The sequence below is a fragment of the Sarcophilus harrisii genome, chromosome X (assembly GCF_902635505.1).
Source record: "Sarcophilus harrisii chromosome X, mSarHar1.11, whole genome shotgun sequence".
NCBI lineage: Eukaryota > Metazoa > Chordata > Mammalia > Dasyuromorphia > Dasyuridae > Sarcophilus > Sarcophilus harrisii.
In genome coordinates this window covers 67,219,044-67,232,990 of record NC_045432.1, presented here as the reverse complement: position 1 = coordinate 67,232,990, position 13,947 = coordinate 67,219,044, and the positions used below count along the sequence as shown (strand labels likewise).

The 13,947-nt window shown below is 41.2% G+C and overlaps 1 protein-coding gene across 1 annotated transcript; it reads left to right on the top strand.

Moving 5' to 3' along the window:
• Positions 1–335: 335 nt before the first annotated feature.
• Positions 336–4,406, top strand: LOC116420363 (axoneme-associated protein mst101(2)-like). Its single transcript, XM_031945071.1, has one exon. It carries the CDS (start codon positions 577–579, stop codon positions 4,138–4,140), a length of 3,564 nt encoding a protein of 1,187 aa, XP_031800931.1. The 5' UTR covers positions 336–576; the 3' UTR covers positions 4,141–4,406.
• The last annotated feature ends 9,541 nt before the right edge of the window (positions 4,407–13,947 follow it).

Genomic DNA, 13,947 nt, shown 5'->3' with positions numbered 1-13,947 from the left:
GTCATATGGCCCCAGCAAGCCCAAGCACCGATTTCCATAAGCATCCCGCCTTGGCCCAAAGCCAACTAGCTCAAGTTGCAGCCCTTGGCGGGAAGCTAAGACTGCACTCAATTGGCTGGAGTAACTACTATCGGCGGCAACTAAGATAACCCGGCTATTGGTTAGACCACTGAGCTGTGCCATCCGGCCGTTGGCTGGAATAGCAAAAGGACGACCGGATTGCGGACAAACCCGACTCCTATTGGTGGTTGATGTGATGCCTGGCCATTGGTTGGTAAAAAAGCATAAATAGACCCCCCGTCCCGGGCTCTAGTTGCACTCTTTCGGGGGGAGCTGACACTCTTCGGCGGGAGCTGATACTCTTTGGCGGAGCTGACGCCTTAGCTAGTGCACCTGCTAGTCGGCTGTGCCTAGTAAGCGTGTCGGAGCCCCACTCTGAACTGAGACTAGGAGGCAACCGAGTGGAAGGTACTGTTGGGGTTCAGGGCCCGAGGGAGGCGGCAGTGCCCGGGCCGCGTGTGCCGGTAGCGGTAGAGGCGGTGAGGCGGGTGCGAGCTCCAGCTCGCTACGGGAGTCATGGCACCCAAGAAAGACCCCAAGAAGCGCCCCAGGAAGCCCCAGTTTGAGGTTGGGGAGCGAGTATTGTGTTTCCGAGGGCCCCTTCTTTACGAGGCAGAATGTGTCAAAGTGTCTGCCAAGTACAGGAAAGTCAAGTACCTCGTTCGCTACCCCAACGAGGGAAATGACCCTGTGCAAGCTCAGGGGTCTGGAAAGCCGAACGAGACCAAAGCCCAGGGGCCCGAAAAAGCCGGCGAGGCCAATAAGGCCCAGGAGCCAGGGAAGATGAGTGAAGTCCCAGGGTTACCCAAGGCTAGTGAAAGCAGTGAAACCAGTTCGGTCTCTGAAAGCAGTGAGGTCTATGAATCCAGTAAGGTCCGTGTTATCTGTGAGATAAATACAGCCAGCCGGGGCCCCGATAAAGCCGCTGAGGCAACTCCCAAACCCACGGAGCCCCCAAAGGTTCGGGAAAGCCGTAGAGCTCGTGCAACCCGCAGAGCCCGCGAAGCCGCCCAGGCCCGCGAAGCCCCCCAGGCCCGCAAAGTCGCAGAGGCCAGCGATGCCACTGCCGAGACCAGTGACGCTACTGCCGAGACCAGCGACGCTGCCACCGAGCTCCGTGAGTATGATACAGAGATCTGGGGAGCTCCGTTGCTCCTTGATGCCGCCACCCAGGCCCGTGATGCCGCAGCCACCAAGACCCTTGATGCGGCAGCCGCCCAGGCCCTTGATGCCGCAGCCGTCCAGACCCGTGATGCCGCAGCCGCCTGTGCAGCCGCCCGTGCCCGTGATGCCGCAGCCACCCGTGCCCATGATGGCGCAGCCGCCAGTGCCGGTGATGCCGCAGCCGCCCCGGTCCGTGATGCCGCAGCCGCCCCGGTCCGTGATGCCGCAGCCGCCCCGGTCCGTGATGCCGCAGCCGCCCCGGTCCGTGATGCCGCAGCCACTTGGGGCCTTGATGTTGCAGACGCCCGTGCCCGTGAAGCCGCCAGAACCCGTGAAGCTGAAGCCATGCAGGCCCCAGAAGACAGCCCAACCCGTGAAGCCGCCCGAGCCCGTGAAGCCATTCGAGCTCGTGAAACCGCCCGCGCCTGTGAAGCCTCAGCCTTTCGGGCGCGCGATGCCGCAGCTGTCCTGGCCCGTGAAGCCATGCGACTCTGTGAAGTCACCGCCGCCAGGGCCCTCGAAGCCGCCCGAACCCGCGATGCCATAATCAGCCATGCCTGTGAAGTTGCAGTCACCCACGGCCATGAAATTGCAATTGCCCGGGCCCGTGAAGCCTCCTGGGCCCGTGATGTTGCAGCTGCCCGTGCCTGTGAAGCCGCCCGAGCCCGAGATGCCGCTGCAGCCGCCCAGTCCCGTGAAGCCGCCCGAATCCGTGATGTTGCCGCAGCCACCCAAGCCCGTGAAGCCGCCGAAGCCCATGCCACCGAAGCCGCCGCCCGGGCCCGTGAAGCCGCCGCCCGGGCCATCGAAGCCGCCAAAGCCCGGGTCCGCGAAGCCACCGAAGCCCGGATTCGCGAAGCCGCCGAAGCCCGGGCCCGGGAAGCCGCAGAAGCCCGGGCCTGCGAAGCCGCAGAAGCCCGGGTCCTCGAAGCCGCGCAAGCCCGGGCCCTCGAAGCCGCTCAAGCCCGGATCCGCGAAGCCGCGCAAGCCCGGGTCCGCGAAGCCGCCGAAGCCCGGGCCCGCCAAGCCGCCGAAGCCCGGGCCCGCCAAGCCGCCGAAGCCCGGGCCCGCGAAATTGCCGAAGTCCAGGCCCGCGAAGCCTTCGCAGCTCACGAAGCGGCGGAAGCTCGCGAAGAGGCGGAAGCCCGGGCCCTCGAAGCCGCAGATGCAGCCAAAACAGGTGACGAAGCCATTAAAGACAAAGATCAAAGCACCGGGCCTCATGCAGCCAAGGAGAGCCCTGGAGTCTCCAAGACCCCCGCAAGCCGTAGGGGGGGCCGTGCACGTAGGTCCCGGGGAGCCGCCAAAGCCTGCAACGAAGCCACCAGTCACAGCGCAACTAGCCAGACACCCAAATTCACAGAAGCTGACGAAACCAGTGTGACCCAAGACGCCAAGGCCCGTGAGGCCGCCAAGGAATCTACCAAAGTCCTCGAAACTCACAGCACCCGCACAATCCGTAAAGGTCGGAAATCTACCAAGGCCCGGGAAGCCGCCAAAGACACTCAGAGCCAAGAAGTCACCAAGACCTTTGATGAAACTCCCAAGACTCACAAAGCCACCGAGGTCCGTGAAACTCGAAGGGCCCGCGCAATCCGAGAAGCCCAAGAAGCCGCCAAAGCCTCGCCTGAAACCGACAAGGTGCGCCCGACCCGGAAAGCTCGTAAAAGCCGCACACCTGATCAGACCACAGAAGTTCGTGAAACTCGGTTGGCCCGTCTGATCCGTGAGTCCCGAGAAGCTGCCACAGCCCGCGAAACCCCCAAAACTCCAGAGGTCCACAAAGCTGCCGAGGCTGGGGATCATCTGAAGGATTCTAAAAGCCAGGAGTCCCAGAAAGCCACCAAGGCCGTTCAAGCCAGCAAGTGCCACAAATCCCCAGAAACCGGGGAAATCACTGAGGCCAGTGAGGCCAGTGAGGCCGGAAAAGAGTCATTCGGGGGGAAGGGAAAGGGGAAGGCCAAGGGAAAGCGCAAGGGAAAAGACAAGGTGAGGGCTGATACTGAAGATGATGACTTTGCCTCTGAAGACCCTCTTCAGACCCCTGCAGGATGGGATGACGAGTGGGTTCCAGAAAGCAGATTACTTAAATATTCAGAAACCAATCTGCAGAAGCAGAAAGAACTTTTTCAAGCTAGTCAACTGAAATCAGTGAAAGGGAAAGAGGCAGGGACAGCTTTGGGGAAGAGGCCTTCGAGGGGTCCACGGAGAAATCTCACCGCAAATAGTGGTGAAGGCCCTTCAGCGTCCACACAGGTGTACAGAAGAAACCAGCATGAGTGTTCTGTAAGCAGAGGTGCCGGCACCAGAGAAGGGTGCTGTAGCAGCCAGTCAGAGCAGTGCAGACCACGAGCCGGGCAACAGCGAAGAGCATATGTGAAAAAAACGGACTTTAAAATCACTATCCCGGCAGAACTGAAACCATGGCTTGTGCAAGACTGGAACTTGATCACTGACCAAAAGAAGTTATTTCATCTCCCGGCCCAGAAGACAGTGGAGTCAATTCTGCAGGACTACGAACGTTACGAAAGGTCTAATGCCAACTCAGAAGATAAGATCTATGCTGTTCCTGAAGTTGTAGCCGGTATTAAAGCATATTTCAATTTCATGCTAGGCACTCATCTGTTGTATAAATTTGAGAAACCACAGTATGCTGCCATCTCAGCCAGCAAACGTGGTGTCCCGGTGTCCCAGATCTACGGAGCACCGCATCTGCTGCGATTATTTGTAAAAATTGGAGATATGCTGTCCTATACGTTCTTTGATGCTCATAGTACCAATTTATTGCTAAGGTATTTGCATGATTTTGTAAACTATTTGGCAAGAAATCATGAAGCTCTGTTTAATTCCGATGATTATGAGCTTGCTTCTCCTGAGTATATTCAGAATGCTGAAGCAGAGCCTTCTCATACTTAAGTCTCAGTAAAAACATGGTAAACATTCAGTGTGTTTTCTTGCATACACACACAAAAAAGATCTTAGTTACTTAGATATTTTGGAGAAGAAAGTAAAAAAAAAAGGGTATTTGTGATATTTGTTCCATATTAGTCATTGGAACAAAAGGTAAAAAAGTAGAGGTGTTTCTGATTTTTTTTTCATATGTAGACTTTGAAACAAAAGGTAAAAGATAATGGTGTTTCTGGGATTTGTTTCTTAGTCTTTCTAACAAAAGATAAAAATGTAGAGGTTTTTTTTTTTTTTTTTTTTTTTTCCCCATAAAGACTTTGGAACAAAAGGTAATGGAGGGGTATTTCTCTTATTTGTTCCTTAAGTAGTCTTTGGGACAAAAGATTAAAAAGGGAGAGGTATTTCTGGGGTTTTTTCCCCTATACAGACTTTGGAACAAAAGGCAGAAGCAAAGAGGTATTTCTGATATTTGTTCCTTCTGTATTGTTTGGGGCATTATTGGGTAATTGGGGGGCATTTCTCTTATTTTTTCCTTTTAAATAGTTTGGAACAAGGTGTAAGTTGGATACTTATAACAAGTGTTCTTTTTTGTAGTATTTAGAAGACTAAATATTTTTTTTTTAATTTTTGTTCTTTTTGCATGGTTTGAAACACCAAGAGATAATGGAGTATTTCTGATTCTGGTTCCCTTTGTTTTGTGAACAAAATGTGGTTAAATAATTATTTTGTATTGCTTGGGAAAAAATTAATGGAGGATATTGCCATTACTGTTCTTTTGTACTCTTTGCAACAAAAGATACAAGGCAGGTGTTTCTGATACTACTTTTATATGGTTTAGAACAAAGGTTATAAAGTGGGGATTTCTGGGTTTTGTTCCTTTTGTATTATTTACAACTTATTAAATAATATTTCTTTTATAATGTTTGGAACAAAAATCATGGGGATTATTTCCAATCATTGTTTTTAAGTACTGTTTGGAACAAAAGGTAATGGGGAAAAAATTAGATTTGTAACTTTTCTATGGTTTAAAACAAAAGGTAAAAAGTAGATATTTGTGACTTTTATTCCTTTTGTATTATTTAGAACATGGTTAAATATTTCTTTTATATTGTATGGAACAAAAACCATGGGGGGGGGATATTTGCAATCATGCTTAAATATTGTCTGGAACAAAAGAATGGGGGTTAGTTCTTAGATTTGTTACTTTTGTAGGGTTTGGAACAAAAGGTATAAAGTGGGTATTTGTGTTTTTTGTTCCTGTTGTATTATTTAGAACATGGTTAAATATTTCTTTTATATTGTATGGAACAAAAACCATGGGGGGGGGAATATTTGCAATCATGCTTAAATATTGTCTGGAACAAAAGAATGGGGGAGTTAGTTCTTAGATTTGTAACTTTTGTAGGGTTTGGAACAAAAGGTATAAAGTGGGTATTTGTGTTTTTTGTTCCTTTTGTATTATTTAGAACATGGTTAAATATTTCTTTTATATTGTCTGGAACAAAAACTATGGGGGGATATTTCCAATCACTGTTGTTTAGTATTGTTTGGAAAAAAAGCAATGGAAATATTTCCAATCATTATTTTTTTATACTGTTTAGAACAAAAGATGAAGAGAGGGTATTGCTGATATTGATTCTTTTTGGATTATTTAGAACATGAGTTTAATAATTTTTTTCTTTTTTGGAACAAAATGGTATTTCTGTTATTTGCTCCTTTTGTACTGTTTGAATTCTGATATTTGTTCCCTTATTTATGTTGTTAGGGATAGAAGGCATAGGGAGAGAGAGGATATATTTGAGCCTTTTTCATTTTTGCAGAGCTGTCACTTTTAATAGCAGCTATGCATAATTTTTCATTTTATAGTTGATAAGGATGTTAGAATTTCTTTAGTATAGTTCCTCTGACACTAAGCACTTAACTGAGTTGTTCATAGGACGCCTCATTCCTAGTGTCAAAGGTTTAATACATTAGACATAGAAGTAAAACAAAAACAAAAACAAACAAAAAAAAAACAAAAAACCCCAAAAAACCTTCATTTGTGCTTTTTTGTAACCTTTCATTTTCAACTCAAAATCTGAGTATTATGTGTGGATGATGTATGAGCATGGTGGATTTTTTTCTTTGCTCAGGTATTTGAAAAATAGTGATTTATGTGGTGGTTTTTGGTTTGTTTTAATTGTAATGCTCCCTCATTATTTTATATCTTTGATTTTCATGGAAATTTAATTTTCAAGCAGCATTTGTGAAGGTATTAAAAATAAAGATTTTCAAATTAAAAAAATCTCTTCATTTTCTTTGAAAACATTAAAAAAGGACGAGGTAAGCACAAGTATCAGTTTGTGGCATAGCTCCCACAGGGCATGGGCTTAGGAGAGTCAGAGAGAGCTGGGTTTAAAACATGCCTCACACACTTATTAGTTGTATGATCCTGTGTCAGACACTTAGCTTACTCTAAGCTTCAGTTTCCCCATCTGCAAAATCAACAGGTTAGACTAAATGGCCTAATGATTCCATGAGTATCTGGCACAGCATACATTAAATTCAACCAAGAGCTTGGCAGGCAGCTCTGCCAGGATTTCAAACCAACCCCAATGGCTCCTGAACATTGAACTCTGATAGCCCTCTGTACCTAGGTGAAAAAGGGAGGTAACCCCTTCTGCAAACGCATCATTCTAGGATAAACAGCCTCCCACTGCCTTTGACTACACCAGTCATTTACATTAAGATATACAGGCGTGTTGGGAAAAAAAATATTTTGATGCTCAGTGATTCATGAGCACAAAAGATGAGCAAATAAGTATGCTCTGACTCAAAGCAAACATTTCAAGACACTGTGACAGAGTCCAGAGACAGCAAGGTCAGCTTCCATGGCCTAAAAAGTCCTAGCAGCCATTCTAGCCATTTCTGTTCATATTTCCCTTGCCCCTGTGGAAAGGAAGTGAGTCTAAGCAGATGGCATCATGCCATCCCTTGATATAAATGTCTCTGGCAAGTCACTAACACTCCTTCCAGGTCTGTTGTGTCATTTCTGACACCATAGATCCACACCCCCCCAAATAAATAAAATCATGCAGGCATAGGAATCCCTAACAAAATACACATGAAAGCACTGAAAAGATTCTGGAGGTATAAAGGTAAAGGCAGGGGTCCTCAAACTATGGCCCGTGGGCCAGATGCAGCAGCTGAGGACGTTGATCCCCCTCACCCAGGGCTAGGAAGTTTCTTTATTTAAAGGCTCACAAAACAAAGTTTTTGTTTTTACTAGAGTCTGGCCCTCCAACAGTCTGAGGGACAGTGAACTGGCCCCCTATTTAAAAAGTCTGAGGACCCCTGGCCCCCAAAGGCATCATCTGTGATGCAGGTTGGGAATGACTCCAGGAACAAGAGTTAAGTATGACCCACCCTGCCTCACACATAAGCATTTCTTGTCCAAAGTGAAGGGAAGGGAACTAGGATCACAAATATACGAGTTGATACCTGGACCTCACTTAACTCTTCTGTAAAATGAAGGGAGTGGGACCAGATTATCACAAAGATTTTTTCCTGCTCTTCTTGTGACATTACTGAAACCATTCTCTCAGAACACAAGGGAGGGCCCTGTGTCTAGATCTATAGAGTGTGTCTATTGCTCACCTTGCCCAATACATTCTAAGAGTAAATAAATATAGGTTCTAGTAGGAAATTACCAGTTAGTAGAGAAAATCAAGGGGGCAGCTAGATGGCACAGCGTATAGAGCAGGCTCTGAAGTCAGGAGGCCTTGAGTTCAAATGTGCCCTCAGACATTTAACACTTAATAGCTATGTGACCTGAGACATGTCACAACCCCAATTGCCTCACAATCAAATCAAATCATGAAGAATTCCTGCAAAGAGGAATCAATGACAATAACAAGAGCTAACAATAATACAACACTTGAAAGTTTACAAGAGTAAAACAGGGTTTGTCTAATTTAGGGTTTATATCATGCAAGACTCTAGCAAGAGAATCATACAGTTGAAAGAAACCTTAGAAGTCACTTATGTCATCCAATCTGACCTGAACAGAAATTTCTGTAAGACACCTGAGAAGTGATCATTCTACTTCTGTTTTACTTTGGGAAAACAATAATAGTTAAGATTTTCCTTCAGTTGAACTTCTTTTCATAATGTTGGCAGTAAAGCTTGGAACACCCCCCATGCTGTTTCATTGTCACAGCTCTTCATGGCTATTTATTTGTTAAACTTTTGATAGTCTTTTTTTTTTTTTTTTTGCAAATAGGTATAAAGAAAGTTTTCAACTTTCATTTTTTGTAAGACTGTGCTCCAGATTTTTCTCTTTCCCTCCCTGCTCCCCAAGACAGCAAGCAATCTGACCAAGGTTAAATATGTGCAGTTGCATCTGACCAACAGAGACTATTTTCACGGATTTAATTTTGGTGACAAATTGGTCAAAAAGGCCTAGCTGTTCCAAGAGATTGTTCCCAAAGCTAATTTTTAGATTCACTGAGAAGAAAAACATACTCTAGGCTAAGAGGACAAATGAAAATAGGAGGTCTTGAAGTAGGAAGGGAATGAGAAAGGATATGAGTGGGGAGGAAAGGTTTTGAGGCAGAAAATTCAACCCTGGGAAGACAAGTTTTTTTTCTGGAGAAAACATTTATCAGGCTAAATCAAACATTCATTTCATTCTCCCTTGCTTCTACTCAAAGAGCAGTGTAAATATAGGTCAAGGAAGGTAGGAGAATCCACACAATATCCAATTTCTAAGACTTCCAGGGGAAACAAAGACCAAGTATTATAACCATTCTATCCTCAACACCCTTCCTTTGGGTTCATTTTCACTTCTCCAACCTAGTTTTATTACCATCACAGGCATATAATGACTTCACATTTATCACGGGACTTTTCACTGACAGAAAGAAGAAACCATGGTGAGTAGTGAATTGCATCCATACAGAATAGGTTCATGACCACATGACCACTACCTCTCCTGAGGTAGAAATTATAAGTGAAAATCACTGAGAGAGGCCAGTTAAAGTTAGAAATATTTAAAATTACTGAAACATAAATTCACAGGGTTCATATGTGCTTCTGGTAGATGTGTTTAGTATTCTCTTGTTGTTCATACCTGATTCATTTACTGGGTCTTGAGTTTTTTGGTTTGAGTTTTCTTTTTCTTTTTTTTGGAAGGGTAACTTTCATTTCAAATATAGGAAAAGCAGTTATATTTATTTTATCCCAAAGGTGTGGGGAATTGTTCATAAATAGAAGGTCACCCCGGGACTTAAAATATCTACTTAAATCAATAGTATTGAATTATAAATGAACAATTGCTGCAGTTAAAGTACTATAACCATCAGCAATATAAATAAATCAATTTCAAGAGCTTTGTCAGAAAATGCTTATATGTGTGTGCTTCAGGCTAAAATTTCAGGGAATGATTTTTTTTTCTCAGAAGCAATGCTTTTTTTTTTTTTTTTAAACCAACATTTCAAAGAGGAATATATTTATGATTATTGTCTAGTCATTTTCGTCATGTCAAATTCTCTAAGTTCCTATTTGGGGTTTTCTTGGCAAAGACACTGATACGGTTTGCAGGTTGCCTCTCTGGCTCAATTTACCAATGAGGCAAGTAGGGTGAAGGGACTTGCCCAGGCTCATACAGCTTACTAAGCAGGTGAGGCCAAATTTGAACTCAGGCCTTTTTGATGCTAGGCCTGACATTCTATTCACTGTGTGCTTCCTGGCCGCCCAATTAAAAGAGAATAAATTACATACGTATAAATTTAAAAGTAATTATGATAAGTTTCAATCAATTCAATTCAATTTCAATTCAAAAATTCAAAAATTTCAATACCTTTTACAAGGATTGATAGCCATTCCCCTAAGGATTTCAAAGGATAGATTTCTTGCCTTTTTCTTTCTGGTCTCATATAACAGGCTAGATGATAGAGAAATAAAATATGATTATTTTAAATATAAATAAATAAATAAAATATGATATGTAGTAACATGATGTGTAATTATCCAGGTAGTAAGAATAAGCAGGAAGAATTTCTGGAGGAAAATGATTTTTCATTTATGAACATGAGCCTTAAAATTCCTTTCAAAATAAAACCTACAGTCTTGCCAAGTACTCCAGAGGATGTTTCCATCATTCTTAAAGGTTCCCCACTAAGCAGTTGTCATATAATTTAATATTTCATTACATTTGTATATGATAATCTATGCAACTACTATACAATAGCTAGATTTTATTTACAATTTCTTCAGAATTTTGTAATTTTTACAAAATACAATTTTTTGTTATTGCAAAGAGAATAACTATGAACATTTTTGTACAAATGGAGTCCTTTCTTTTTAAATCATTTTTTTTTTTGGCTTTAGTAGGTTTCAAATTATGATTAGTTTTGTGATGCCAAAATAGTTCACCAATCTGCAGTCCCATTAAGAATGCAAACCATCAGAGCCCTGCCAATGCAAGGCTGTATTTTAAAGCTGTCTTGCTTTGAACTTTTTTATTTACTAAGGAGTTGAAAGAAGATTTTCATGTAGTTACCAACACTGTGTATTTCTTTCTTTGTAAGCCCTTTTATGTATTTTGACAATTGTTGCACTGGGGAGTGTGAATTATCTTATTGGATATGTGTCCTTTTAGATTATGGATGTGAGATTTTTCAGATGTAGCTATTTAAAATTTTTTCCCCCAATTTGTCTCTTCATTTTAGAGATTCTGCTTTTTTATTGCCTAAAGTACTTTTCATTTTTCATATTCAAGCCCATTTTTCTCCAGCAATTTATTTTTTCAAAGTCTCCATATGAAACAAGTATATTGCTTTTTCTTTTTGTTGTCAATAATTTTCTAAATGTTTAGGTCCTTTATAGATTCATAGTTTGGGGCAGTATATTGGATGAGGTGTGGATACAAACCCATTTTTTACTCTAGATTTATCTAGTTTTCTGCACAGTTTTTCTGTAGAGATTATTCTCCATGTTTGTTGGGATTTTTAAGAGTGTGTGTATGTGAGTTTTCCAAGCACTGATATTTTATTTTCATCAGGTTCTGTTAGAGTGTTTCATCTTGCTCCAATAATCTAGTTTTCTAGGTTAAAAATTAATTATTGCTTTATAGTACACATTGCATAGTGTTAATCTTTCTTAGCTGGCCTTTTTAATACTTCTTGATATTCTTGTTCAATTGTTCCACACAGATTTAGTATGGCTTTTAATCCTACTAAATGGTTATTGGTATTTTGATTAATTTTTCATTAAATTTCTAAGTTTAAAAAGTACATTTTTACTATATTTGCTCAACCTAACCACAGTCAGCAATTTCACTATTTGTTTTCTTCTTCCTTAGCTCTGTCAAAATAATTTTAAAGTTGTCTCTGTATAGATCTCTTTCATAGGTATCAGTTAATACCCAAATAGCTGATATATTTTGGTCATAAATTAAGAAGAATATTTTTCAAGCCCTTGAGTCATTTGATTTCCTATGCAGAAATGTACATTATTTTTGTGGTTTTATTCTATTTTGCTACTTTACTAAAGGTAGTTATTTCTCATTATGACTTAGGCCATCCGTTTCTTGTTTTTTTTATTAATTCTGGCATTATACTTTTGTAGATAAACTTCCATTTCTTTTAGGTACCCAGATTTGTTCAGAATTTCATATATGTAGTCTATGATAATGTCCTGGATTTCTTTCATTCTTGCCTTCTCCTTTCTCATACCTAATTTAGGATACTTCTGGTATCTTGTAAAAGTTGGACTTGCTAATCAATCTTGTTCTTTAAAAAAAACAGTTCTGGGATTTATTACAATTATTTTCTTCTTTAAATTACACTGACCTTTACTATGATTTTGGTTCCCTTCTGGTTTTTCAATTGGTTCCTATGTCATTCTAGGTACAGAGTCAATTGCAATTTATCTTTCTACTTTATATAAGTATTCAGAGACAAGAATTTTACCATGAAAACTGCTTTAGGGGGATATATCATAGATTTTGCTAGGAAGTAAATTTTTCTTGCATTTGAGGTAACCTGATAATATTTTTCTGATTCCCTTTTTCATCTAATATCATTTTTTTGCTTCCATGGAGGCCTTTTTTTTGCCATTGAATCATTTCTGTTATTAGGTACAGTGCAATATGGTTTATACCTATAATATATAGAATCTTTGCTTTTCTAAATTTGTCTGTTTTTGTTGTGCAATAGAGGTTTACTAGGCTTATAGGGGTCTTACCAGGAAATGTGTATTTGGAGCTCTTTAGGAAATATCCTTAGATACTAAAAACATGGTAATTTAATACATGGGCCCTTGGCAGTCAGGTAGTGGGTTGATACCAAAAAGAATTTTCACTTGAGTATGAGAGAAAGTCTTTGGATCCCCTGCTTCTTTCCCCTCCTCCTCAACCATCTCAGAATGCAGGTTGCAGCACCACCTAAAAGCAAGGATAGTTTCAGGCTAGCTTTCTCTTGTGTGAACTCTGCTGAGGAGCAAACCAATTTCACTCTAAACTTTGCAGGAAAGGGTAGGAGATGGGCTCCCCCTGCCTTTCCCCCATGGCTACTCTTATGCAAACTAACCTGCACCTGGGCCTTTGGATTTTTGCTTTGTGTGTTCTTCAAATAAGATACTAAGTATCAGTTTCAAAGTCACAAGTCTAGACTTGCAGATAACCTTTGATCTTGAGAAGTGTGGATTATAAGAAGCAATACAGGGCTAATATATTATGTCCATTAGAAAACATGCAGAAATAGACACTGAAAAGGAGGAAACAAAGAGGAAATAAAGCTAATATTGAAATAATCCAATTGAATAAAAATAATGGCTAAAAAGCTATCTCTTCTCACTGAAATTATACTCATGATAATAATAACAACAATAATAATAATAATTTAGGACACGGCTGCTGAATATTTCATTATTTTTTCAATAGTGTTGGATAACAATAACAGCAACTAACATTTATATAATGTTGACAATGTGCAAGGTCTGGGACTGTCACTTTACATTTATTACCTCATTTGGATTCCCACCTTAGGCCTGGGGGACAAGTGATAGTATTTTTATTATTACCTTACACATGAAAAACCTGAGGCAAAGAAAGGTTAACTGATCTTCTCAGGGACACCCACCTAGTAAGTAAGCAGGCTCAGATTTGAAATTCAGTGTATAAGGGTCAGTATTATATTCACTGCACTCTTCCCATCACAAATGAAAAAAAAATACTTTACAAAAATCCCAAAATCCAAATGTAGAACATATATTAATGAGTATGATTAGTTAAACATTTAAATAGTTTTCAATCCCATCCATCAATAATCTAAAGCTTTTTGTTGAAATTCCATTTCAATGTGCTTAGATAGCAGTGTCTTGCTTTTGTCAATCAACCAGAAAGTGGAGCATTTTAAGATGTGTGACAAAAGAGCTCCAACCAAAGTCATTACAACTTTTCATTTGCAAGATTTTTAATTGAAGGATAAAAGTCTGTAATTTTTTGAATATGTAAATATAAGAGTTTTGGAGATGAAAAACAATTGTAGAAACAAGAATTTATGTGCCTTTTGATACCTTACCACTTAGGATAGTGAGAAGCTATACATTATTAATATATGAAGCATACTATAAAACATGCAGAAAAAGACTTTATAGGATGAAATAAAGATGTAATAAAGCTAATATTGAAATAATCAAATGAAATAAAAATAATGGCAAAAGCCATCGATTCTCCCTAAAATTATACACATGATAATAATATTAGAAAACTCTTGAGAACATTTCATTTTTTTTTCAAATATTGGTTGGATAATAAAGCAGCAAACATTTATA